At 39.1% G+C, this 27,955-nt stretch overlaps 1 protein-coding gene across 2 annotated transcripts; it reads left to right on the forward strand.

Annotated features, from left to right (window-relative positions):
- Positions 1-12,775: 12,775 nt before the first annotated feature.
- Bzw1 (basic leucine zipper and W2 domains 1) lies at positions 12,776-27,003 on the forward strand. Of its 2 annotated transcripts, XM_026405352.2 has the most exons (12): positions 12,776-12,889; positions 14,094-14,167; positions 16,936-17,112; positions 18,965-19,059; positions 19,484-19,549; positions 20,754-20,889; positions 21,717-21,826; positions 21,932-22,102; positions 22,545-22,691; positions 23,180-23,318; positions 24,616-24,738; positions 25,371-27,003. In XM_026405352.2, exons 2-12 carry the CDS (start codon positions 14,104-14,106, stop codon positions 25,400-25,402), a joined length of 1,260 nt encoding a protein of 419 aa, XP_026261137.1. In that variant the 5' UTR covers positions 12,776-12,889; positions 14,094-14,103; the 3' UTR covers positions 25,403-27,003. The 2 variants fall into 2 exon arrangements, with proteins under 2 accessions (XP_026261137.1, XP_026261138.1); XM_026405353.2 differs by lacking the exons at positions 12,776-12,889; positions 14,094-14,167; positions 18,965-19,059 and having other exon boundaries at positions 16,943-17,118.
- The last annotated feature ends 952 nt before the right edge of the window (positions 27,004-27,955 follow it).

A 27,955-nucleotide genomic window follows, 5' to 3' on the forward strand; every position in this document is an offset into this window, starting at 1 on the left:
AAAAGAGGACTAGGGGTATAATTCAATGGTAAAGCACCCTTAGGTTAAATCTCTGGTACTGGCTGGGGATGTGGCTCACACGGTAGCGCGCTCGCCTGGCATGCGTGCGGCCCAGGTTCGATCCTCAGCACCACATACAAACACAGATGTTGTGCCTGCCGATAACTAAAAAAAAAAATATTAAAATGTAACTAAAAAATAAAATATTAAAATTCTCTTTCTCTTTTAAAAAAAGAAGGCTGATGAGCCATGTTAAGAAAAAAAAGTCTCTAGTACTGCATGTGCACACACACACACACAAATGATGATAAATAGAGTTTGTATTTGTTTGGTCTATTAGGATCAAGGATGGTTATTGAGCATTTATTTTCTCTGTCATGGCAAATATTACCAAGTGCTAAAAATAGAGGCATCTGTCTATAAATGATTCCTGCAAGCCGGTGCACTAAAATCTGGATGAAATATATATATATATATATATATATATATATATATATATATATATATATGTGTGTGTGTGTGTGTGTGTGTGTGTATGTATATATATATAGTTTGTGTGTGTGTATGTGTGTGTGTGCGCACACACGCTTGAACTCAGGGACTTGTACATGCAAGGTAAGCACTCTACCAACTGAGCTACATCCCCAGTCCTTGAATGGCTATTAATAAAGTGTTGAGGTTTTTTTAAAGACACATTTGAAGTCATATTTTTGAAACTAGTTCTGTCTGTGAGTTCCAGAAGTCTTATTGAAAAGATGAAACTTAACTATATTTTTAAAAATAATACATTGGCAAAATTCAAACACATATGCATAGCAAACTGATTCTCATACTGCCCTGGCATGAATGCTTGTGCCCCCTGCCCCCAGCCCATTCATATATTGAAGCCCAAATCCCAAATCAAGGGTATTAAGAGTGGGCCTTTGGGAGGTGATTATGTCATGGGGACTCTTCCCTCACAAATGGCCTTAGTACCCTTAGTACTTGGATAGCCAGCTAGCTCCTTCTACTATGTGAGGACTCAGCAAGAAGGTAACACTTATTCATCAGAAAAGAAGCCCTCACCAGAAATCCAATCTGCTGGTAACTTAATCTTGAACTTCCCAGCCTCCAGAACTGTAAGCAATAAATTTCTGTTGTTTATAAGCATTTTTGTTGTAACCTTCCAAACCAACTAAGACACACTCCATCCCTATCCATCTAATTCTCACACATCCATCTAATTCTCACACATGCACTTTCATTAGCTACTCTTTATTTGATTTTTCCCCATCAGAAATAACTGTGCCCAGGATACCCATATCATCTGGTCAAGATCAGAGCTACTCCTAGGTGGCCCTACAAATGTATGGGACAAAATGTCCAAATGTCAGAATGTCATAGAAAGTCTAAGGCAACCAGAGAAGTACCTGGTTCCTGCCCATTATACCTCCTGCTCCCCTTCTCTCTCTAGACAATTTTATCCCCTTCTTCCTACCATTGATGGCAGCCTAATGACTGTAACAGAGAAGAGCTATAATTTGTTGCTCATCTTGAGTTCTATGCATCCTATTTCTTTGCCCCTGGTTCTTGGGAACACAGGTGTGCTCTTGTCTTTGTGAGCCTGGGTTCTCCAAGTGAATCCCCCCGCTTCCCACCGCCCTGCATAAAGGAGCCTACTTCTAGCTCCTTCTCACTCCAAATCAGTGAGAATTAACACTTGATCTGTCTTGTATAATTGAGTAGACAAATAGCAAAAAGATATGTTTCCAATTCTTAAGATGTCAAAAAGATATCAAAAAATTAGGCATAAATTGCCTCAATCTCCCCATACCACTTTGAAAGTCAATGTTAAGCTCTAACTGACTACAAAACAATAGCATTGTTTCCTTGGCAGAACCACCAGGGCAGGACAGGCTCTCCCATGCTCCTGTAACTTCACACTTGGATGGTGGCAATTGCTGGCTAGCTGGTCTTGCTCCAAAACATTCTGCATATATCTGTCAGGATAACCTTTCTCAACACCCATAATCACCCACCACCACTGGGTCAAACAGTAGCATTCAGCTGGATGGTTTTTTATTCCAAAAAAAACCTTTATTATCCTCTGTATAGTGGTCACCTACACAAATGGTGACTACTGTGGTGATGGTGATCCAAAGGTGGAAACTCTTCACAAAGAAAAAAAAAGGGGTGTTTTAGTCAGCTTTTCTGCTGCCATGACTAAAAGATCTGACCAGAACAAATTGTAGAGGAGGAAAAGTTTATTTGAGGACTCATGGTTTCAGAGGTCTTAGTCCATAGAAGGCCGGTTCCATTCCTTGGGGCTCAAGGTGAGACTGAACATCATGGCAGAAGAGAGCAGCGGAGGGAAATAGCTCACATCATGGTGATCAGAAGGCAGAGAGAGACTCCACTAGCCAGATACAAATATATACCCAAATCCATGCCCCAAATTCCCACCTCCTCTAGCCACACCCTACCACTTCAGTTTCCACTCAGTTAATTCCTATTAGGGGATTAAATCACTGATTTTGTTAAGACTCTTACAACCCATTCATTTCTCCTCTGAACCTTCTTGCATTGTCTCTCATGTGAGCTTTTGGGGGACACCTCACATCCAAACCATAACACATGGGTTATTTTCTATCTTTTCTTTATTTTTCTTAAGGAAATCATCCATCCTTGGGGCTGGGGATGTGGCTCAAGAGGTAGCACGCTCGCCTGGTATGCGTGTGGCCCAGGTTCGATCCTCAGCACCACATACCAACAAAGATGTTGTGTCCGCCGAGAACTAAAAAATAAATATTAAAAATTCTCTCTCTCTAAAAAAAAAAAAGAAATCATCCATCCTTCATGCCATGTGTTCCAGTTGGGCTGCTGGGAAGGGAACATGATAACTCCAGAGCATTAGGCTCTTGAGAAAGGTTAAATGTCCACTGCAGCACATCACCTGGATGGCCAAGCCATGGAATCCATAAGTTCTTGCTGCTGAGATCCTGGGAGGTGCCTTGTTCCTGTACAAGCCCTTCCAGTGGCTCCAGGCATTCTTTGGCTTGTGGTCACGTCATTCCAGTCTGCCTCATCACCCCATGGCCTTCTTCTCTGTATGCATCCAAGTCTCCCTCTCCTCTCTATAAAAACACCAGTCATAGGATTTAGGGCCCACCCTAATCCAGTAGTAACTAATTTCACCTGCAAAGACTATACTTCCAAATAAGATCTATTATGGTTTAAATATGAAGTGTCCCCCAAACCTTGTGTGTGAGACAATTCCAAAAAGTTCAGAGGTAAGATGATTAGATTATGATATTTGTAACCTAATCAGTGGATTGATCCACTGATGAATTAATTGGGTGGTAACTGTAGGCAGGTAGGGTATGGCTAGAGGGGGCAGGTCAGTGAGGGTATACCTTTGGGGTTTATATTTTGTCCCTGGCAGAACTCCTTCTCCCTCTCCTTCTCCTTCTCCCTCTACCTCTCCCCCTCAACCTCCAAGACCATGACCAGAATAAACTTTTCCTCCCTTAAGTTGTTCTTGTCAGGTATTTTGGTCACAGTGACAGAAAGTTGACTAAAACAGTCATTTTCTGAGATACGATTTTTGGAGGACACTGTTAGACATTCTTGCTGAGACTAACAGATAGTCTTTGAGTGGAAGTAACTCTCTTTTATACCCCTTTGATACCTGGCTCTCCTAGTGCATCATCAATTTGCCTACATGTGTATCTCCCACTTCTTAGATAAGAAACCCAGTGACTGATTGCAGGGACTATATTCTACTCACCACAGGATCAACCTCAAACTGAACTTACTTATGTTTGATTAAGTAAGGACAATGAACGTGCCCCTTTACAACAGACAGTGTTGATGTAACTTAAATACCCATGAGCCAGGAGATCTAAGGAAGATAAAAAGAAGTGATTACTCTGAAAAATGAACCAGACTTCACATTGTTATTGAATTTAAATTTGCTGAAGATACCATTTATTTTACTTCAACATGTTAAGAAAAAAATTTCTGAATCTTGGAAATAAGGCAAAAAGATGTACTATTTTTCAATGTCATATTTTAGCACTCAGTGAGACCATGTATCTAAATAAAATAAAAAATTGAACTGGGGATGTGGCTCAGTGATTGAGTGCCCCTGAGTTCAATCCCTGGTTACCACTCCCTGAAAAAAAAATAAGTTGAACTCAAAATAATAGGTTTAGAAAAATAATGGAGAATTTTACTTTAGCACTTAACTCGTGCTGAGAGTTTAATGTGGGTAAGTTTATTGCATAATGTCCTCTGATACTAAATCCTTCTGCATTGGTCAGGTTCTGAAATAAGGAACTACTTCTCATGTGAAAATTAATTTTGTCACAGAAAGATCTGGGAATTACTCCAAGACAGTTTTAATACTGCCCTGTAAGAGTGGGATGCAAAATGCACCATAAGAAAAAAGTGTTCTACTTTTTCTCATCACATAAATTGGCATTAAATTTACTTAATGGTAGTTCATGATCTTCTTTTGAAAGAGTAATTATCAATTATATTGTAGTTAGTTTATATTGAAAACAAGGCAACCCTAACTGGGCACAGTGGTGCATGCTTGTAATCCCAGAAACTCAGAAGGCTGAGGATCACAAGTACAACACCAGTCTCAGCAATTTAGTGAGATCCTGTCTCAAAACAAAACAAAACAAAACAAAACAAATGAAAGAGGGCTGGGGTTGTAACTTAGTGGTAGAGTGACTCTGAGTTCAATCCCCAGTACCCCAACACACACACACACACACACATACACACACACACACACACACACACACACGAAGAATAAAAGAAATATTGAACTACAATGCAAAGAAAAGACCACCAACTCCAATTTTAAATCAAATTAAAGCAAACTTATATTGTATACACAAAGAGAGCTGGCCAGCAGCTGTCTCACCTAAAATATGGGCCACAGAACAGCCCAGCTCTCAGAGAAGAAAAGGTTTCTATAGCACAAAAAGTTACAAACAGGATTGTCTTAGGAACTTACAGCGAACAGGGTTCTGGCAAACGTAATACAAGGGCAGTTAGCAGATTAATGATCTACCTGGCTTGATATTTCGAGGTAGGGAGTAAATTCAGATCCCAACATCAGGATTTATGAGGCACCACTGAGGTTTCAGAGAGGGTTGTTATCTGGTCATGGAGAGCCAGGATTTATGATGCACCACTAAGGTTTTAGGAAGGGTTGTTATCTGGTCAAGGAGAGCCAGGCATGGATGAGTTCAGAGCATGGGCAGGAATTCCAAACAAGTTTCGAAATCTCAGTATTTTATAGTAAAACAGAAATGAACTTTTCATAACTTTGTGATGAGATGGCTCCCAATCTTAAGATGGAATTAGGCTGGGTTCATCAGAAAGAATGGAAATAAGGCAGTGCTGCTTACTTACAAAATTGATGTGAAAAATTATGCAATACATGTGAAAATATATTGCAAGTGGCCACTTCCTCTATAGATGTAAGGTCTGCTCTGAACATTCTATTGGTAGCACTAGTAGTAGCAGTGGTCATGTACTCCAAGTAGTTGCAGTACTACTACTGATGCTGTGTGTTAGCTTTCTGCTATCATAACAAACATGGGAGGTAAATCAAGTTAATAAGAAAAATGTTTATTTTAGCTCTTGGTTTTGAAAGCTTCAGTCCATGGTTGGCTATCCCTATTGCTTTTGGGCCAGTGATAAGGAATATATCTTTATGGGGAGTGCATAGTGGAGCAATGTGCTCACTTCATGCCAGCTGGTGGAGGCTGGACAGAAAATGAACTGTGCACCAGATTTCTTGAATTCCTAACCATCCCAATGATTTCAGCCAAAATAAAAGAGGGTACTTATTTACCAAATTTTACTAAAATATTCAGGTAATAAAGCAATGTTTATTTTAATGTTATATTGATTGTGTCAAATATTATTAATCCTTATAGCATAACTATAATTAAAATATCTTATGTAGCAAATGAAATAGTCTATATGAGCAAATAATTAAATGATATTTAATACTTTTTTTTTTCATTTAAAATGAAATTATTGGAAAGCTCATGACATGTTTTAGTTAGCATTTGTTGTTGTTGTTGTTGTTCCTGTGACTGAAAGACCCAACTAGAACAACTGTAGAGGAGGAAAAGTTTATTCAGTGACTCATGGTTTCCATAGACAGCCAACCCCATTCTTCCAGGCTCAATGTGAGGCAGAACAACATGGCAGAAGTACGGTAGAGGGAAGCAGTTCAGAAAGTAGAGTGAGGGCCAGGAGGGGACTGACTCCACTTACCAGGTACAACATATATACCCCAAAGCCACTCCCCCAATGATCCACCTCCTCTGGCCATACTCTATCTTCCTTCAATTACCACTCAGTTAATCCCATCAGGAGATTAATTCACTGATTGGTTTAAGACTCCAATCATTTCTCCTCTAAACCTCCTTGCATTGTCTCACACAGGAGATTTTGGAAGACACCTCACATCCAAACTGTAACATGACATCTCAAAGTTTTTTGTTTTTGTTGTTTTTCTTTTGTTGTTTTTCCTTGTTTTCTTTTTAATACTGAGGTTTAAACCCAGGAACACTCTACCATTGAATTACATCCCCAGGCCTTTTTCATTTTTTTTTAATTTTTTTTTTTATTTTTGAGACTGGGTCTCACTAAATTGCTGAGGATGGCCTTGTGAACCTCTTGCCTCAGCCTCCCAAGTTGCTGGAATTACAAGTATGTGCCACTGCACACAGCTCAAAGCTTCTTTATTATAAAAATTTGTGGATCCTATGAAAATATTAAATTACATATGGGCTGGGGTTGTAGCTCAGTTCATAGAGCACTTGCCTAGAATGTGCAAGGCCCTGTATTTGATCCAGAACTGTAAAAGACAAAAAAAAAAAAAAAAAATTCACAAGTGTGTACATACATATATAGAGAGAATTATTGATATAGACATACAGATAAATGATACAGTATTTAAGCTAGGTTTATTAGGTGTTATACAATCTTCTACAAGAACAAAAGCATAGGAGTATACTTTCCCCAGCTCATTTCCCAAAGGAAACAATGTGCTTTTTGAAACAGACCATTGGCAGCCTCCTAGTTGTTGGAATAAAGATCTTTGGTTACTTGCTATTGAAAAAGCAACAGTTATGTATCCATTTCTACCATTAAAGTTAAAAGCAGTATCAAGTTCAGGTTGCACCTTTCATCTTTTATTCATAAAAAACTGCTAAACTTAAGGTAAGAACAGGGTATCTGTGGTATTCTTGTCTAGAAGAAAATGACATATATCATAGTAACAAAAAAATGAAATAAAAACAATACAGGGGCGGGGGAAGAAACAATAAAACCAAAGGTTTTGTTTCTTTGAAAACACCAAAGCAGGGCAGGGGTTGTAGCTCAGTGGTAGGGCGCCTGCCTTGTATGCGTGAGGCACTAGGTTCGATCCTCAACATCACATTTAAAAAGTAAATAAATAAAAAACAGATATGTGTCCATCTACAACTTTTTTTTTTAAAAAAAAAGCTGGGTGCAGTGGTGCATGCCTGTAATCCCAGTGACTCAAGAGGTCAGCCTCAGCAAACTAGCCAGGAGACCCTAAGCAACTAAGTGAGACTCTGTCTGAAAATAAAGAGCTAGGGCTCTACAGCTGGGGCTGTGGCTCATGGGTAAAGCACATTGGGTATCAATCCCTGGTACCAAAAAATATTAAAAATAATAATAATAACAACAAAACTTTATACCAACAAATAAGACAACTTAAATGAGATAACAAATTCCCAAAAAAGACACTATCAAAGCTGACTTGAGCCAGGCGCCACGGCACAAGCCTATAATCCCAGCAGCTCAGGAGTCGGAGCAGGAAGATTGCAAAACTAGCTTCAGCAAAGGTGAGGTGCTAAGACAGTAAGATCCTGTCTCCAAATAGAATACAAAAATGGGCTTGGTGGGGCTGGGGTTGTGCCTCAGCAGTAGAGCACTCACCTAACATGTGCGAGGCCTGGGTTCAGTCCTCAGCACCACATAAAAATAAATAAGATAAAGGTATTGTGTACAACTACAACTAAAAAGTAAATATTTAAAAAAATGGGTTTGGGGGGGCTGGGGATGTGGCTCAAGTGGTAGCGCGCTCGCCTGGCATGCGTGCGGCCCGGGTTCGATCCTCAGCACCACATACCAACAAAGATGTTGTGTCCGCCGAGAACTAAAAAATAAATGAATAAATATTAAAAAATAAATAAATAAAAATAAAAAAAATGGGTTTGGGATGTGACTAAGTGGTCAAGTGCCCCTGAGTTCAGTCCCTGGTACCAAAAAAAAAAAAAAAAAAAAAAAAAAAAAAAAACCAAAACAAAAAAAACCTTGACATGACAAGAAATAGAAGTTAAGTAGATAGATAACAAGTACAGTAATTTGGGTGGAGTTGTACTAGGGATTGGATTCAGGGACACTCGACCAGTGAGCCACATTCCCAGCCCTATTTTATATTTTATTTAGAGACAGGTCTCACTAGTTGCTTATCGAGGTGTTGCTAAATTGCTCAGTCTGGCCTTTAATTTGTGATCCTTCTGCCTCAGACTCTGGAGTCACTGGGATTACAGGTAAGTGCCATTACACCCAATTTGAGTGATCTTACATTAGGGAGAACCTTAAATCTGCTTTCATTTTTAAAGAAAATAACTTGCTAGCTTTAATATAAATTTTAGTCCAAAACTGCTTGCTGCATATCCCACAATGGATGGCAATAAAGCCATCAACGTGGGGCTGGGAGTATAGGTCAGTGGTAGAGCCTGTGCTTAGCATGCCTGAAGCCCTGGGTTCAATTCCAAGCACAGAAACAAAACAAAACTTAGCAATGTGATGGCAAGTATAGATGCAAAACTTGTCAGAGCTGTTCCTGCGTAGTCATGAGTACAAACCCAAAATTTAAACATCAAAGAGAAAGAATTTAGGCTGCATTTGGGAAGATAATGAAAAGGATAGCATAGTTAGGAAGTGATTGCAAAAGTCCCATAATAGATGACTAAATCAAGATGGTAGTAGAAAAAGATGATGAAATTGAGAAATGTGGTAAATACAAAAGATAAGCTTTGTGAAATCATAGGTCTGATTGGTCACATCTGTATCTCTACTGGTTTCTAGTTTGATAAATATTTGACTTAAATATTTGATAAATGATTTAATAATTAAGATATGTGGTTGGTGGTATTTTATAACGATAGAGCTAGGCTGCTTATGTTCAAATTGAGCTTTTCTGCTTAATAGCTCTATGACTTTGAGAAAATTATTTGACCTCTATGCCTCAGTTTTCTTATCTGTAAAATAAGGCTATATATTGGTATCTAGATTATCTGGTATTCTTGTCAGTGGAAAAGGTTTAAATAGTTCCCAGAGAGGGGGAAACTTGATTTAGGACAGGTGGGGTTCTTGGCATAGTTGATGGAAAAGAATTTCAGCATGCTGTATTCAGAGACCCAGAGATTTATTTAGGAAAGCAGATAACATTCAATAAAGGGATGTGCTTTTAGGGTTCTTGCTCCTCTTTTAAAGGAAACTTAGGAAACTTGGAAAGTGTTGGGTATGGGAAAGACGTGGGGATGACATCAGTCTGGGATTCACAAGATGGTTTATAATGGTGGTTCAAGTTCACCTATTGAATCTGGTTATTCTCAACATCCTTAGCTTGACATGGTTTCCACTATTTGAATAATAGAAAATGCTGGAAAGGGGCTGGAGATGTGGCTTAAGCGGTGGCGAGCTTGCCTGGCATGGGGGGGGGGGGCGCCGGGTTCGATCCTCAGCACCACATACAAATAAAGATGTTGTGTCCTCCAAAAACTAGAAAATAAATATTAAAAAAATTCTCTCTTCCAATGTGATTCTGCAATCTTTGTAATGTTTTGAACAACCAATAAAAAAATAAAAAATAAAAAGTCTCTCTCTTTAAAAAAAAATGCTGAAAAGTCCCCTAAATTATAGAGTTTCTTAAAATATTACACCCCTCTTTGTTTAATCTATTTTTGATGGGCTAATTAACAGTAGACAAGGTAATTATCATAAGTGAGTGATTTTACAGGTAACTCCAAGATTTACACATTCCCCAGAAATTTGGGAATGATAGACCTGGGAGTCTGGCTTGGGGTGGGGGGGTGGCACGCCTGGAAAGGTATATAGAACCTCATATTAAAATTATATTTCCTTGTCCTTGCTTTATGTCTCTTTTCTACCTTGTTTAAAGTTTCTTCAATCCTATCTCAGTTTTGAGATTTAAATGAAGTTAATATGTAAAGTGCTTAGAGGAGTGACTGAATATGTACTGAGCTACATAAAACTACTGTAATTTTTTAATGGTGAAATTGTATTGTTAACCCTTCAGAAGTGGAAAAACTTTTTTTTTTTTTGAGAAGGAAGAGTAATACATTGTGTGTTAACTTGGCAGTCCAGGAGAGACTGGGGAATAGGGAGAAAAGATGGGACAGAACTCTGATTCCTACCACTTCTCTCTGACACCTCCTCCCTCGCACCCACCTCAAGCCCTCCCATCTCCTGCCAAGCTCCAGTCACACTGGCCTCTGCAGTACCTGCTACAGTCATGTTCTTTCCTGCCTTAAGACCTTGGGGGGGGGGGGGCGCTGGGGTTGTGGCTCAGTGGTAGAGCGCTTGCCTAGCATGCATGGGGCACTGGATTCGATCCTCAGCACCACATAAAAATAAAATAAAGATATGTGTCCATCTAAAATTAAAAAAATAAATTAAAAAAAAAAAGACCTTCCCACTGCTGTATCCTTGATTTGGAAGAGCATAGAGGCTAGACTCAACAAATACTGGTTTAATGATTCAATAGGTGAACTTGAAACTCCTTTAAATGGAGTACATGTTAAATATCAGAGAACATAGGAGACTGCCGTGGAACAGTTAGGAAAGAAGACAAAAGGTGAGTGCAGGAAAAAGGAGTCAGCAAAAATACAAAGGCTATGCTCTTTTTGTGTGTGTGTGTGTGGTGCTGGGGATTGAAACCAGGGTCTTATGCACACAAGGCAAGCACTCTACCAACTGAGCTATATCCCCATCCCTTCAAAAAGTTTTTTCTTACTATCCCCATCGAACCTCTGCACTGGGGTTGAACTCTGGGGTGCTCTATCACTGAGCTTAATTCCCAGCTCTTTCTATTTTTATTATTTTTTTAAAAATTCCTTAGTTGTAGTCAGACAAATTACCTTTATTTATTTATTTTTATGTGGTGCCAAGGATCGAACCCAGCGCCTCACACGTGCTAGGATAGTGCTCTACCGCTGAGCTACAATCCCAGTCCTCCTTTTATTTTGAGACAAGGTCTAAGCTACCAAGGCTGGCCTACAACTTGAGAGCTTACTGCTTGAGCCTCCAGAGTAGCTGGGATTACAAGCATGTGACACCAGGCCTGGCAGGAACAAAGTTTTAAAGAGTTTTAAGGACTGTGGTTGGAGCAAAGTTGAAATGTTCAGAAGAGGCACGGAAGGTGAGGAGAAGGAAGGAAGGAAGGAAGGAAGGAAGGAAGGAAGGAAGGAAGGGAGGGAGGGAGGGAGGGAGGGAGGGAGGGAGGGAGGGAGGGAGGGAGGGAGGGAGGGAAAAGTCACTGGACTTGGCAATAATTTCTGGAAAGAATTCTGAGGAAGTAATTTTCTTTGAAGTTTGCCAGCGGGGGGTGGGGGTCAGAAAAGTAAGGAGTAGAAGCCAATTAATATAGACTTTTACTGACACGTTTGATAAGAGAAGCCGGGTCCAGAGAAGGTGATTTTAGGGACTAATCCTATTTTTACAGTTTCTCTAGTAGGGTGAGTGAGGACACAGAGGGAGACAACTAAGGTACTGAAAATAAAAACATGAGGCCACATCCTGGAAATGTTGTGCATAGAGTTGTGTGTGCAGGGCTTTTCATAGGCACTGTGTTATCTGATCATTCTCTGGTCCCTGAAGATACATCCCATGACTGATACGCAAAGTATGGTTCCTAGACCCGCAGTACGCACAGAACAGAGAAAGTGTTAGAAAGGCACATTCTTGGGTTCCGCATCAAACCCACGGAATCTGAAATTGCAGACATGGGACCCCCCGCAATCAATTTTAACAAGTCCTCCAGGGGATTTTAATGCTAAGTCCTGACATCCACTACACGCAGGCGACAACGATAGAGACCACTGTAAGACGTGGCGGCCTCAATCGGTGGGCAGAATTTCGATTCAGAAGCCTATGCCTAGGTCTTCCATTTCTGAGAGTAGTGGTGCACGACCCCAGGTAGCCAGCATTGCAGAGTAAAGTCACCCTACTGCAGGGTTGGCCTAACATACTAGACAGGGGCAGTGGAGAAGCGTAGCTCTCTTTATTCAAGCCAAGCCCTTGTCCCGCCCCTGCCTCCGCCCACTCATGGCCCGAGCATCCCCACCCTCAGGCTCCAACTTCCGGCGCTGGAGAAGGGGTCGGCAGGGTTGGGACTGGGGAAGGATGTATCCAATTTCGGGACTGGCGGGGGACGCTTTCGTTCACTCAATACCCCTATTTGCTAAGAGGCAGGATGACGCGGAGGAGAAAGAAAGAAAGGCTAGCCTAGGACAAATATGTAGGCAGTCGGGGATCTAACAAGGGAATAAAGGAGTCTGAAACTCCTGCTCTCTTCCTTGCTTTACTTTCCCACCCCTCGCTTCCAGGAATGGAAAAGACGGAGGATTGCGGCCGTGATAGGGGCAGGGCGCGGGGTGGTGCAAGGAGGAGAAATCTCGCGAGAGCGGAGCGACCGAGGAGGGGGTGGCACTTCTTCCCTCCTCCTCCTCGCGTTAGTTCCGGTCGCAGAGGAGACACCGCTGCAGTTGCCGCCACATCGGGGATTTCTGGCTCTTTTCTCTTCGCCTTAAATTCGGTGAGGCCAGTCGCCCGACTCTTGCTGGGCCGAGATTGCGGCCCGTCGTCGCCGGGCAAAGGGCAAGGGAGGCAGCAGGTCGGGTGCGGCGAGGCTTGGGTGGGCCTAAGCGGAGGCCGCCGCTTGAGGCCAATCGGATCCGGGGCCTGGATTCGAGGGTCGGGTTCCTAGCTTTGGCTGGGAGGCCGAGAAGCCGGAGATCGAGCCAGAAGTAGGGCCCGGGAGCTTGCCGCGGCGCCGCAGGCGAGGCAGTGGCCGAAGCGGCCCACCTCTGGACGCTGCCCGGGCCTGGGTAACAAAGCCGCCGCGGCCTCTGTTGGGTGATGTACGCGTGGGGGGTTCCGGCGGGCGGGGCGGAGGAGCCGCCACCACCACTGAGGCCGCCTCCTCCGCCGCTGCTTTCGCTGGAGGGCGGGCGGATGTACGGGGCGGCGGGGCCCCCGGCGCGGAGCGCCTCGGCGCCTGTGGTCCGCTCGTTGCGGCGGCCGCCACCCCAGGCGACAGGGTCAGTGGAGAAGGGCCCACGGGACTCCACGGCACCCGACTGTAGTCGAGAGAGGGTTCCGGGACAGGGGCGGCTTATCTGCTGCTCTTGTGGGTGGCTAAGGAAGAGTGTGGGTTGGGAGGCACGTGCCCGGGGACGAGGCTCACTTAGACTGTAGGTTACAGGGCAAAGGAGGCCCGGCCGTCACAGCTAATTTTGCAGGCCGGAGTTGTGCAAGCTTCCGTTGCGATCACAGGCGTGCCTTTGGGGTAGGGTGGTACTGCTCAGAAGAAGGGATTCCCCTTTTGACGGCGTCTCAGGATTGAAATACACATTTCGGTGATTAGTGATAATTTCGGCGTTCTGTGGTGCTTAGAAGTAGTGGAAGATGTAGGCGAATTTAAAGAGGAATGTGGAAGAGACTTAACAATTATGTTTGTGATGGTGGATTTGTCACTGGTCACTGTGACACTGTAAAGTCATCCAAAGGTGTAGTTCCCAGGAGTTCCTTAAAGTGCTTCTTATAGAGAGAAATGCAGATTTTGAAGTTAGATTTAATTCAAGTGAAGATAATTCTTTGTGCCTGCACCTGGTATATTGTCAAGTTGAAAGTGTGTTCCATGTGATTTATATGTGACTAGACTTAAGTTTTTTCTATGCTTCGTTTTTATATGACTGTTACAAACAGATACTTTTAAGGCCATATTTCTGTTTTCCTAGGGTGTCTTTTATGAATAATCAAAAGCAGCAAAAGCCAACGCTATCAGGCCAGCGTTTTAAAACCAGAAAAAGAGGTAAATATTTATGTTTAAATATCTCTCTTCACACCTCCAGATATCTTTTGTATCCTGGTTCCTCTGACAGTCATTGCATAGTACTAAAACCACAAGAGAGAATACCAGAAAGGAACTTGAATTTCTAGGTAACTTCCATTTCAGATGTGCCCCTAATACTTCTACTGCTTTCTCAAATTTGTGCTTTTTAATTATCAGCATATCTCTAAGAAGGTTATTCAATGTTGTTTTTAGTGTAAAAATAAAATACCTTCTAGGACTAGGGTTGTGGCTCTAGTGGAGTGCTTGCCTAGCATGTGTGAGGCACTGGGTTCAATTCTCAACTATATATATATATATATATATATATATATATATATATATATATATATATAAAATAAAGAAAGAAAGGTTCATGGACATCTTAAAAAAACTTTCTAAAAAAAGGAGTTCACTAGCTAGCAGTTTCATTTAAACAAACTTTTGCTTGAGCAAAGAGGTTAATTTGTAAAAAGAAAATTCCTAATGTCATTAATTTCACCCAAATTATGCCAAGATGTGTGATAAGGATTGGGCATGTAACTCAGTGGTAAAGTGCTTGCCTTGGGTATGATCTGCAGCAGCACCCCCCCCCCAAAAAAAAAAAAGTGTAAAGAGAAAAGTCATAATTTACCCATAAAATGGAAGTAAATTATGGAGTAAGAGTCAGGTTGTAATGTGTAATGAAATTAAATATTTCTTACAGATTTAGTAAGAAACTAACTACTTTTTTTTTTTTTTTTTGTATTGGTGTGTGCTTAAATGAATGTTGACTTCTGTAGCAAGGAATTGTGCTAGTAGTATAGGAGCTAAATAAGATATGGTGTCAGGTTTTTTATTAAGCTTAATATTTTCCAAAAAAAAAAACCACTTTCAAGTATTCTTGCTTGAAAACACATAATCTGTTTTAAAAGAAGTTTAGAGAAATGGGTCAATTAATGGTAATAAGTTGTTTTTCTTTTTCTTTTTTTTTTTCAAGAGTAAAAAATAAATTTAAGAAACAGAAAGGAGAAAGGGAGAGAAAGAGAGAGAGTGACTCTTCCAGAGAAGAGGGGCTCCAGAGCTGGTTCCCCAAGGAATGGGGATGTCCTGCCCCTTTTTATAGATTTCAGGTTTCCTTTCTTCTCAGGCCTCCTCTTCCCACTCAGCCTATGTGACCAAAATGGCTGGAACAGAGCTTGGGGGAGGGGGCTACCACTCCCATGTGGGCCCAAAAAGGCAGGAAAGGAGCTACCTGGTATATTCTTTGGCAGCTTCTTGCTAGATACATTCATTAGCAGCTCCATGCTGGGAGGAATAATTCCCTGGGGGCAGGTGACCTTGGCAACTCCTTGGCCTTGGAGGGGAAGTACTCATTTCTTTTTGGATCAGCCACCATCTTCCTGACCCAATCATTCATTATCTATAGGGACTGTGTAAACCCAGTCTCCTTCCCCCTTCTGATTAACGGAAGTGTACAGTGAGAGCTCTGGCTGCTTCAAGCTAGAAAGGGCTGACATGGAACAAGCAGATTGGGTTTCCCTTTTAGGAATGTTTTGGGTCAGTCTAGGGGTCTGTGGTAAAAGTCTAGTTTGAAGTCTTCTGAGAGGTGGGTGCTATTTGGTGACAATTCCAGATGAGCCCCCATCTGAACCTGGTCTTGAAAATCAGGATCTGGTCCTTGTTCCCCCAGTGTTGAAGATTAAACACCTGAGAAATGCTAAGGCAAGAGCAAAAGGTAAATTTTATTTAAGAAACAGACTCCTCCAGAGAGAACAGGGTCCAGAGCTGGTGCCCCTGTTTTTCTTTTTCTATCTTGAGTAATACACAACTGAGATATGTTACAGTCTTTTATAATCTCTAGTATTCTGTTCCCTTGTAGAGGTGGTAAGGAGAGCAAAGTGTGATTTGATTCTAGTCTTTGCAGGTACATTTAGATTTAGCCAGTTAATTTTCTTAAGGAACAGGAGTTATAAACTAGAACAAATAATGCTGGTCAATAATATGCTTTCCAACTGTGTGTTCTGGTGCACACCTATAATCCCAGCAAAGCAGGGGACTAAGGCAGGAGGGTCATAAGTTCTAGGCCAGCCTCAGCAACTTAGCAGCAAGACCCAAAATTTTTTAAAAAGCATTCCTGTGTTCAGTTTGCAGTAACCACCTCTCAAATAAACAAACAAAAAATTTAACCCTGGGAGCCAGCTGGTGTGGTGACCTGCCTGAAATCCCAGTACCATTAAAAAAAAAAATACATATACACACATTTTCCAAAGATTACTTTAATAAATACCAAATGAATGGTTAAATTAAAAACCAAATTGTTTGTGCATCTAAAGAACCAATACCCCAAGTATTTGGACAAATTTTCAAAGGGTCACTTAAGGTTTGAAGGATAGTCTAAACTCTGAAAAAGCCAAGATGCCTTAGAACATTCCAGGTGGAATTGTCTTGTGGCAGTAGGTACATGAAACATGAGTGCAATTTAGCTCACTTAATGAGATTTGTTTGAAAGAGTGGCAGGAGAAAAGCCACATAATTTGTGTGACTAGGCCATCCTGACTTACATTTGCAGAGGGAAGCTTGCAAAGGATATGAATATAGTCTCTTTCCTCTTGTGTTTATTGCAAGTATTGGGTCATATAGCTTGTGTTTGCTTTTTTCCCAGCTGTTGAAATAAATGAAATTAAGAGGAATTTGGTTAACATATTGTAGTTTGATGGTACAATAAGTCTTTTGGTAAGACTTCAAATGATTTGGGTTTTTCCCCACAGATGAAAAAGAGAGGTTTGACCCTACTCAGTTTCAAGACTGTATTATTCAAGGCTTAACTGAAACTGGTACTGATTTGGAAGCAGTAGCTAAGTTTCTTGATGCTTCTGGAGCAAAACTTGACTATCGCCGATATGCAGAAACACTCTTTGACATTCTGGTGGCTGGTGGAATGCTGGGTAAGTGTCTGGGTTTTGTTGGTTTAGGATTTTAGGGAAGTGAATGTACAGAGATTATGGAGAATCCAGAATATAGACTATTGATGAACCTATTGGGTGGGGTGGTATTTTTGGCTCTGTTGTATTTTATTTCGTTTCTGCCCCCATAAGTGTTTCCATTCTTTTCTTCTAATTCATAATAAGTTATCAGATTTCCCTGTTCTGTCAAGCCTCATGTTTGAAGTCTAATTTCCTACAACATCCCCAATTGATGATTTTTCCAACATATGTTTGAATACTACCATTTTATGGAGAAACTTCTACCCTTGATTTGTTCTATGAATGCTCTAGTCCTGTGCTGCTCAGTACAGTAGCCATTTAGTCACATATGCCTATTAAGTACTTGGGATGAGGCCAGTGCAAATTAATATATGCAATAAGAATAAAGTACACATTGAATTTTGAAGATGTAATAGAAAAGAGCCAGACATGATAGTGTAATCCCAGCTACTTAGTGAATCTAAGGCTGGATAATTAGCTTTAAGGCCATCTTGGGCAACATAACAAGGCTCCATCTCCAAAAAGTTTTATTTTTAAAAGTTAACAGAAAAAAGAATGTAAGACAAGTTATTTCAAAATGTTTTTAGAGTGATACTATTGCCAGCCAAGCTATGAGGCCTACCCGACAGTGAATTACCCAGTAGTAGACCCAGGGACTTAGAACTCCTACCATTTTGGGGAGTGAAATTTGCCAAATTATATTGTTATGTTGTTTACATGTTTAAATATATAACAACAAATCCCACTATAAACTATAATGCACCAATAAATGAGGGAAGAATTCATCCCTTTTAATGCCTAGTCAAGTATTTCTTTTCATTGCATTAGCCAATTTGTAGTAAAAAATATGAAAGGTTTCTATTTCTATTCATAATACTGTTACCAGTAAGGTTTTTTTTTGGAGGGGGCGGGGAAGATCTTTAAAAAAATATTTACCAAGGAAGCCAGGTACATGTCTGTAATCCCAACTGTTAAGGAGGCTAAGGCAGAAGCATGGCAAGTTCAAAACTAGCTTAAACAGCCTAGGAAGACCCAGTCTCAATAAAAAGGGCTGGGGATGTGGCTCAGTGGCAGAGTGCCCTGGATTCAGTCCTGAGTACAGATTTTAATCAAAATTGTTTTTCTAAGGAACATTTAAAATACATCATAAAGAGAATAATATAATGAACACATCTGATCTTTTACCCAGCTTCAACAGTTGTTAACATATCTGTGCTTTTTTCCTCCTTCCCCCGATTTTTTAAAGCATTAAGTTTTCATAACAGAATTTGTTTTTATAACAGAAGCTTGAAGGATTACTTTCTTCATGGAAAATTACATGTAATCAGAGCCATCTCTGAACATCTCCATTTGACAGATTTGGCACTACTGAATGGTTATAGAGTTACTTTAGGGTGCTAAGATTGTTCTATGTATTCCTGTGTACATTTTTACTCTTCATTCTTATATTCTGAACCCACCAAACACACTGGTTGATTAATTTTGCTTTTAAATTTGTCTTTTAGGATGTTACCATCTTATTTTCTATTGAAAATTCTTCTAAAAAATATTTTTTTTAAAAAAATGGGGCTTGGGCTGTGGCTCAGCAGTAGTGCACTTGCCTGGCATGTGTGGGGTACTGGGTTCAATTCTCGGCACCACATATAAATAAATAGAATAAAGGTCTATCAACAACTAAAAAATATTTTAAAAATAATAAAATAAAATTGCAAAATTTGAGACTGGGATGTAGCACAGTGGTAGTGCCCTTGGTTCAATCCCCAGTGCGGAAAATAACTAAAATAAGCAAAATTTTTTGTTGAATATTCTTTAGCCCCAGGTGGTACACTGGCAGATGACATGATGCGTACACATGTCTGCGTGTTTGCAGCACAAGAAGACCTAGAGACCATGCAAGCATTTGCTCAGGTAAGTAAGATTTTACTTCATGTTTTCAGTTAGCTAATGTTTAAGGAACATTTTGCTTTAAAAGGAGGGACATGTAGTTGGGTGTGGTGTTGCAGGCCTATAATACCAGCCACCTCGAGGCTGAGGTAGAAGGGTTTCAAGGTCAAGGCCAACCTCAGCATTTTAGCAAGACTTATCTCAAAAAATAAAAAGGACTAAGGTGTAGCTCAGTGGTTAAATCTCCTATACCACAAACGTGCTCATGCACACACCCAGCAATACAAATCTATAGAGAAGTTGCAATTAAAGCATTAGTAGTACTGGTATATTTAGGATTGAGGAGCTGATAAAACTCTTCCCAAGTTGATATAAAGTGTAAGCTTTTGCCTTTAGTGTAAGACTTCCTTCTTTGCTGTTCTGGAAATAACTTTGGTGTTCTTCATAGGTTTTTAACAAGTTAATCAGGCGCTACAAATACCTGGAGAAAGGTTTTGAAGATGAAGTAAAAAAGGTATGAGGAGGGATTGGGTGTAGCTCAATGGTAGAACAAGAATAGGGTCAGGAAGAGAATGTTAAATTCTAATTCCCACGGATTTGATATAATTTTAAATACTTAGGTGTAATTGAAATCTAATTTTGGAGTATATTATATAGTTTGTTAAAATAGTTCTAACTTGTGCACTGTTGCTTAGCTGTGTCCAAACAAATGGCAAAGTTAAAAGGCTAAGTGGAGTTGTTCAGAATATGGAGGGCAAAGGATCAGAGCCTAAAAAATTGAATAACAAATTTAGCTTAGCTTACTTGATATTTGAGTCCTAGTGTGAAATATTTTATAAACAGGTGCAAAGAAAATCTGATAACATTAATATTTATTGAGTGCCAGGTTTTGTTCTAATTATATCAACTCATTTAATATTCATTGAAGACCCTGGGAGCCAGGTGTAATAAGATGCCTGTAATCCTAGTGACTTGAAAGGCTGAGGCAGGAGGATTGCCAGTTTGAGACCAGCCTCAGCAATTTAATAAGGCCCTAGCAACTTATCGAGGCCGTGTCTCAAGATTTAAAAAAAAATAAAAAGGGCTGCAGATGTAGCTCAGTGTAAAGCACTCCTGTATTCAGTTCCTAGTTAACCCCCATCCCAGAACAAACCTGGGGAGGTTGAGGCAGGAGAATCACAAGTTTGAGACCAGACTCAGCAATTTAGCAAGATCCTATCTCTGGCTGGGGCTATAGCTCAGTGGCAGAGTGCTTGCCTAGCAAGTGAGGCACTGGGTTCAATCCTCAGCACCACATGAAAATAAAATAAAGATATTGTGTCCACCTATAACTAAAAAATAAATATTAGAAAAAGGCAAAAAAAAAAAAAATAAAGGAATTCTGTCCATCTACAACTACAAAAAAAGGGGGGTGGTTCCTATCTCAGAATAAAAAGGACTAGAGGTATAGCTCAGTGGTAAAGTACCCCTGGATTCAGTCCCGAATACAACCCTGGTAGGCAAATTTTATTATCCACATAAAGTGTGAGGAAACTGAAGCACAGAGATTAAATACTTTGCCCAAGATTATTTAGCTAATCAGTTATTACAACTAAGATATAAACTTGAGTGATTAGGTCCAAGAGCCCACCCTTTCAATCAATAGAGTGAGTGTGCCTTGCTGTTTGTCTTAGTGTAAAGCAATTGCTTTTCTGACCCTAAACTATTTACTTTTACAGCTGCTGCTGTTCTTAAAGGGTTTTTCAGAGTCGGAGAGGAACAAGCTGGCTATGTTGACTGGTGTTCTTCTGGCTAATGGAACACTTAATGCATCCATTCTTAATAGCCTTTATAATGAGAATTTGGTTAAAGAAGGTAATTAACCTTTAGCATAGGGTAGTCTTTGAATGGATTAGAGTGGAGTAGGTGTAATTAAAATAAAAAGAAATGCTTTGGGAACCCAGAAAGATTGGTACCAATTGGGAGACTTGGGACATCTTTAATGGAGATGACACACCAGAAAGATGTCAAGCTGAAAGGAATAATTAGTTCCCATTTGTGGCTTCTGTATTCTGACAGTGATTTTTTTTTTTTTTTTTTTTTTTTTTTTTTTTAAGCTAACTTGGGCTGGGGATATAAATCAGTTGGTAGTGTGCTTGCCTCACATGCACAAGGCCCTGGGTTCAATCCCCAGTGCTACAAAAAAAAAAAAGCTAATATTTTTTTCTTCCCTTATATGGGGTACTAAGTATTTAAGGGTCTTTTAAATTCTCACCACATTCCTGTTATTGTAGGAACTGTTACCCTTAACTTACATTACAAGACACTAAGTATAAAGTTGGCCAAAAATATGCAACTAGCAAAGGATGAAATAGGTGGGGCTGGGATTGTGGCTCAGTGGTAGAGAGCCTGGAGGGTGGGGTGGGACCCGGTTCCATTCTCAGCACCATATAAAAATAAAGGCACTGTGTTGTGTCCATCTACACCTAAAAAATAAACATTAAAAAAAAGGATGAAATAGAGACATTGAAGTGAAAATGTAAGCAGTGGTAAAGGAAAACTGAGGATTCAGTTTAGAAAGAGAATGAATAATCCTGTGTGGTTGAACTGTGGAGGGGGGAGTACATCGAGATAACAAGATTACAATCTGAGAAGGTATTTCTGTTAGATGAGCTTTTTCTCCTCCCTTTCCCCTTTCACAGGAGTTTCAGCAGCTTTTGCTGTAAAACTCTTTAAATCATGGATAAATGAAAAAGACATCAATGCAGTAGCTGCAAGTCTTCGGAAAGTCAGCATGGATAACAGACTGATGGTTTGTAACTTTTCTCTTTCTTCCTATTCCTACCAACCCTAGAGGTATATGTAAGAGAAATTTTATTTTGAAATCTGAAAGGGGACAATATTTTAATTCTTTCAGGAACTTTTTCCTGCCAACAAGCAAAGCGTTGAACACTTCACAAAGTATTTTACTGAGGCAGGCTTGAAAGAGCTTTCAGAGTATGTTCGGAATCAACAGACCATAGGAGCTCGCAAGGAGCTCCAGAAAGAACTTCAAGAACAGATGTCCCGTGGCGATCCATTTAAGGATGTAAGCAGTTTTTCTTTAAACCATCTTTTTATGGCTAAACTTCTGGCACTTTCATGCATTTGAGAAACTTCAGAAATATTTCACCAGAGTGAGTGAATTAATACTTAGAGAATTGTACTTCATCTTAGCCATTTTCATATAATTAATTATTCAGTACCTTACTGATGTCCCAAAATGATGAAACTTGGGTATTTTGTGCAGTCCATTTGACAGACCTGACTCTGTTTCCCTCACAGTCCCTACTAGCTGGTTTGTGTGTAAAGTGAGGCTAAAATTCACTACCACTTCCAGTTCCAAAGGTTCTATCTATATGTGGTACATATGTGGTTGTTGCGAATTGCATGAAAAGGTATTTTTATGCTTTCATAAAATGTCTAAGTTTGATGTGTGAAGTATATATATCAAAACTGACTTCCTTTACTAAATTTGGATTGTTTTGCAGATAATTTTATATGTCAAGGAAGAGATGAAAAGAAACAACATTCCAGAACCAGTTGTCATTGGGATAGTCTGGTCAAGTGTAATGAGCACTGTGGAGTGGAACAAAAAAGAGGAGCTTGTAGCAGAGCAAGCCATCAAGCACTTGAAGGTATTAGAACTGTGCCTGACAAACTGTTCTGCTTTTTAAGTGGGGATAAGTGAACTGTCACTGTACTTTTCTAAGTGGATATCTTTGGTTCCTGGGGATGACCCTCCAGTAAGTAGACAAGTAACATATTAACTACTGATAACACTTTTAAGTCTGACTTAGGCTTTATTTGGTTCACAGGTTAAAAAACAAGAAAACATTTAAAAGTAATTTAAGCCTGCAATTTGATGTTTGTTTTTGAGAGAATATTGGAAAACACCCCCCACCCATATTAACTGTTCAACAGTTGCCTGAAATGCTTACAGAATTATTTGATTTTGATGCTTAGTAGGTTTATGGGGGTTTGTTTTGCTTTAATATTCTTGCTTTTAATTTCCAATAAATATATTTCACAGTGATTTTAAAATATGGATTGTGTTCTGTGTTGTGAGAGTTTTATAATGGTTGGTTATTGTATTGAATGACTAAATATTCTCTTCCTTTAAAAGCAATACAGCCCTCTACTTGCTGCCTTTACTACTCAAGGTCAGTCTGAGCTGACTCTGTTACTGAAGATTCAGGAGTATTGTTATGACAACATTCATTTCATGAAAGCCTTCCAGAAAATAGTGGTGCTTTTTTATAAAGGTAATATAAATTTTGAATGTTGTGAATGTGTTTTTTAAGTTCTTGAACTAGAGGAGCCAGGTGTGATGGCACATGCCTGTAATTCCATCTACTCAGGAGGCCAAGGCAGGAGTTTCACAAGTTTGATTCCAGCCAAACTTCACAAGATCCTGTCTCAAAATGAAAAGGAGGATTGGAGGGTGGCAAGTCCTTGAATAGTCCATTGCTTTCAAATGAGTATCTGAACTTGGGCTCCTTGAACTGTTTTACTTCTAGGCATCTTTGATTAAGTTGGGTGCTTTTTAAAATATTTCTGTCAGAATATCTCCCTATTCACAAGTTAAAATCCAAAGCCATTGTGATGGAGTCTGAGAGTTGGCTCTTAACACTTCTAACCACACCACATCAAATTCCCCCAGGTTGGGGCTGGGGATGTGGCTCAAGCGAGCGCGCTCGATCCTCAGCACCACATACAAAGAAAGATGTTGTATCCACCGAAAACTAAACATAAATAAATAAATAAATATTTAAAAAAATTTTTTTCCCTGGTCCCTTCTCCAGACATACTTCCGACCTCTAGTCTTCTGCCTATGGGAAGCCCATCACTCAATGTTGATTTTCATTTGTGCTTTAAGACTAGTTTAGAATGCTTCTGTAACTCCCCTATTGCATTTTTTGCTTCTTTCCTGAGATCTGAGTTATAGAAACATGTTGTAAATTTAGTAGTAAATGCAGGCCTCTGTTGGGAGAGAACCCATGCAGGCAGTTGATTTATTAGTGGTGATAGCACTTTACAGTTCCCCATTTATCAGAGAAGCCTGAATCCCAGTAGATGTAGATGGTGTGTACATGTGTTCTCTCTCTAGTTTTCAATGATGATCTTTTCAGTTCTGTGTATTCCAAACTTAAGAACAGGAATCAACCCTGGTCTCTAAAAAACGTTTAAAAGGAAAGTATGGAAAATGGGTAGTACTTATGCTTCAGTGATTGTCATCTTGTATTTAGGTTTATTGAAAGCATTTATTCAAATCCCTACAGTTTGGGTAGTTTCATACATGGGCAGCAAGTTGAGAAAAGTCTTTTAAAAATAATGATCCTTTCATCTTTTTGACTTTTCTTGAAATTGTGAAGAAACCAGTGTTTTGAATAGATTTGTCTTATAACCAACAAAAATAATGTTTTTACTTTCTGTAAAAATGTTGTTGCCAAGCAGGCATTGATAGTTGATAATTTTGAACCACGTTAGGTAGTTGTAATTCTGCCTCATGTGGAGAAATACATTAAAACTCCTAATGTAATGATTTATTGCTCTCTATAGCTGAAGTCCTGAGTGAAGAGCCGATTCTGAAGTGGTATAAAGATGCACATGTTGCAAAGGGGAAAAGTGTCTTCCTTGAACAAATGAAAAAGTTTGTTGAATGGCTCAAAAATGCTGAAGAAGGTAAGTCTTTCCCTTTGTGCAGATGGTTTGGAAACTGATTTTAATATTTAGGCTATATGTCCACATTTGCATTCTTCTCATTCTCTTGCTACTTTGTACCTAGGGAGTACCTATACCTTGTTTACTTATGACAAACTTGCAAATAGTCATTTGATTTAAGCCAGTTGGGGAAATTAGGCTATAATTATTAAAGTATTTTGATGGCACAGCTATAATACTAAAGATTCTTAGAAGGAATATTGACTTTTTGTTTGATACTGGGGATTAAACCCATGGGTGCTGTACCACTGAGTTACATACATCCCCCGTCCCTTTTTTTTTTTTTTTTTTTTTCATTTTGAGATGGGTTCTTGCTGAGCTGCTGAGGTTGGCCTCAAACTTGGAATCCTGCCTGCCTCGGCCTCCTGAGGAGCTGAAATCACAGGTGTATATCATCATGCCTGGCAGGAAATTGATAATTTTGAGAATATTTATTTATTTTGAGATTTATGAATGAATACTTTTTAATGTCTTCATATAAGTAAGATATTACTAGTGGAATTCTTCTTTATAATTTTAAGTGTTTTAAAGTAGAAAATGGGAAATTTTGCTTTCTGACATATAATGTTTGACTACATTTTCCCCCTTTCTAGAATCGGAGTCTGAAGCTGAAGAAGGTGACTGAATTTTGAAACTACATCCTCAGTAAAGCAAACAGGAGTTGTAGATAAAATGTCATGTCTCATGTGTCCTGGTTCTTACATCTTCCTACCTCCCTATATCAAGCATGATATAAGGGCTTTCATGGCAAATTTTATTTTAACTGTTTCTATGGTTACTGGAAATGTTGGGTTTAGTTTCTAAAACCATGTTTTAAGTAGCTACAGGAGCTATAGATTTGAATCTAATGTTGCATTAGTCTTTTCAGTTATCTTCTACCTCCTGTATTTTCTACTGTAATAATGTAATTTAAGGCCTTCCACAATGAACAGTTCACTTTATTCCCTGGGTTTTCTATATATAAACAGTTTTCAAGATATGATTTGGTTAAAAATAATTTGTTATAAAAATTCTGTTTGCAAATTAAACTGTAAAAGTATCCAAAGTCTCAAAAGGCAATGGTTTGTGTGATAATTTGGTATGCCTAGAGCCCTATTCATTAATGAAAGTCTCTTACACAGTAATTGAACTCATTAACATGATCCTGAGTATTTGGACCATTGCTTGCATGTTAACATTTACTTGTATTTTTAATCCCAGATGTCCTTAAGTTCAATTGTTTGCTTTCTGTCTTTCATCATTAGTGAAGCTATGGAGAACAAACTTGAAGTTTGAGGAATCTCATATGTCAGAGATGGTGGGAAGAAGAAAATTGAGCTTTTTCCCATTGAGAAACTTCTGCATTTAGTTGTATCTTTCTAGGCAAAACAAATGGGTACTCTTTTCATATGAACATTTTCAAATGTACCATAGAAGTCTTATTTTGGGCTCAGAACACCCTTAGTTTGATATGAAAGGACTTCTAAAAAAGTGTGAATAGAGGAAATGACTGTTATAGACCCCATAAAATTGTTGAGAATGTTAAGAGTCAGCATGTTCTAATTGGGGATCTGAATTTAACTTATATTTCCTTTTGGCTTAGAGCATTTGTTCCAAAGAATGAAGTACAATAATTGTATATTCTCACTTGGTCGTACTGGACTGGCTTCATTCTCTTAGTACATTCAGTAATGACTCAAGCATCTGGCTATTAATGTACCCTAGTTGCCAACTCTTAGTTGCCATGAGCCAAATATTTCTTCTATGTGATTAATCCATTTATTTTAATGGCTGCCTTTTAATTTTTCATCTTTTTATTTTCTTGCTGCTGCCCATCCATGTATGTAGTCATTAAGGGGAAAATATTACAACATTTTTGGGTGGAAAGGCATTGTGTTATAAGTGAATGTTTTGAAGGATTTTTTAATTGAAAGAAACTAGCCTGGAATAATGCCACCAGAGATTGAGTGGAAATTACCCCTTTTGAAGGTGCCATTCTTATTAGCCAAGAAGTTGGTATTTAAACATTCATCTTGAGGGAATAACGTGTAATATATACTTTGAAATAAAGTTATAGTGACCTTAAGAAGAGCATTATAACAGATAACATTGTGGGAATGGGGTGATTTTGTTAAATGAATAACTTGGATAAAGTTTTCATGTGCAGGCAAAATGTATTCACTAGATTTCTACATAGTGATCTGCTTTTACTTTGTAATTTGTAGTCCGCAAAATACTTTTTTTTTTTTAATAAAGTCCATCCTTACACTTAGGTTTTATAGATTAGCCTTTTTCTTTGTTTATAAATTTCATTTTAATACCTAGTAGTATACTGTATGTTGTGTGTTAGATGTCTTTACTGTATAAGCATTAAATAATTCCTCCTTTCATCCTTAAAACTCCCAAATTGTAAACACACAGAATTATGATGTAGCTGAAACTACATTGACATTTTTACGACCAAATCATTGCATGTTATTGCCGTACAAAGTGTACCCTGTTCTATTATATACTGTGTATAGTGAAAGAGTGTGTAGTCTTCCAGAACTACATTATGATCTTTGATCAGTTTTTTCTTCATAATGACACAGTAGTGTTTACTTACTACAGTATTTAGTAAATGGATAAGTCATCTGTGAGTATGATATGAAGAAAGGGAATGCTTTATAAAACAATTGCAGATTTTCATTTTGAATTTTAAAACTCAGCTGCCAGTGCCAACCTATGGCCTCAAATATGTAATTCTTAATAAAGATGTTAAACTTGTACTTTTAATTTTATGATTGGATAAATGTTAAGTTGATTTTCCTAGTTTGGTGTCAGTTTCTAAGCATAAGTTTCCACTTGGATGCTATAATTAAATGTGTGTTTAGAGCTGATAAATTTCTTAGTCTTCCTCTAGGATTATTGTCCTAGAAATTCTTTTTGTTCCCATAAATATTCATTCCAGATACCAAAACGGCCACGGGGTTTTTTAACATAATTATGATGGTGGTGAGGGAAAAATGCACATTTAAGAGATTAACCTCTGGTTCAGTGTTTCTTCTGCGTCTCCCCCAAGAAATTTATTTTTTTCCTAGTAGCATCCCCAATAAATTTTAATATCATAGATACGCTGTGTATGTACTGTGTCTGTGCTTTATATATGAAAGGAGTAAGACTTTTTGGTTCCCCCTTGGGGTGAAGTCACCTCCATAGA

This window comes from Urocitellus parryii, chromosome 1 (genome assembly GCF_045843805.1).
Source record: "Urocitellus parryii isolate mUroPar1 chromosome 1, mUroPar1.hap1, whole genome shotgun sequence".
NCBI lineage: Eukaryota > Metazoa > Chordata > Mammalia > Rodentia > Sciuridae > Urocitellus > Urocitellus parryii.

Coding starts and splice junctions, on each gene's coding strand:
- Bzw1 (XM_026405352.2), top strand. CDS start 14,104: ATGAATAATCAAAAGCAGCAAAAGCCAACGCTATCAGGCCAGCGTTTT. Junction 22,692..23,179: donor AAGCCATCAAGCACTTGAAG/GTATTAGAACTG, acceptor TTCCTTTAAAAG/CAATACAGCCCTCTACTTGC. Junction 23,319..24,615: donor AGTGGTGCTTTTTTATAAAG/GTAATATAAATT, acceptor TGCTCTCTATAG/CTGAAGTCCTGAGTGAAGAG.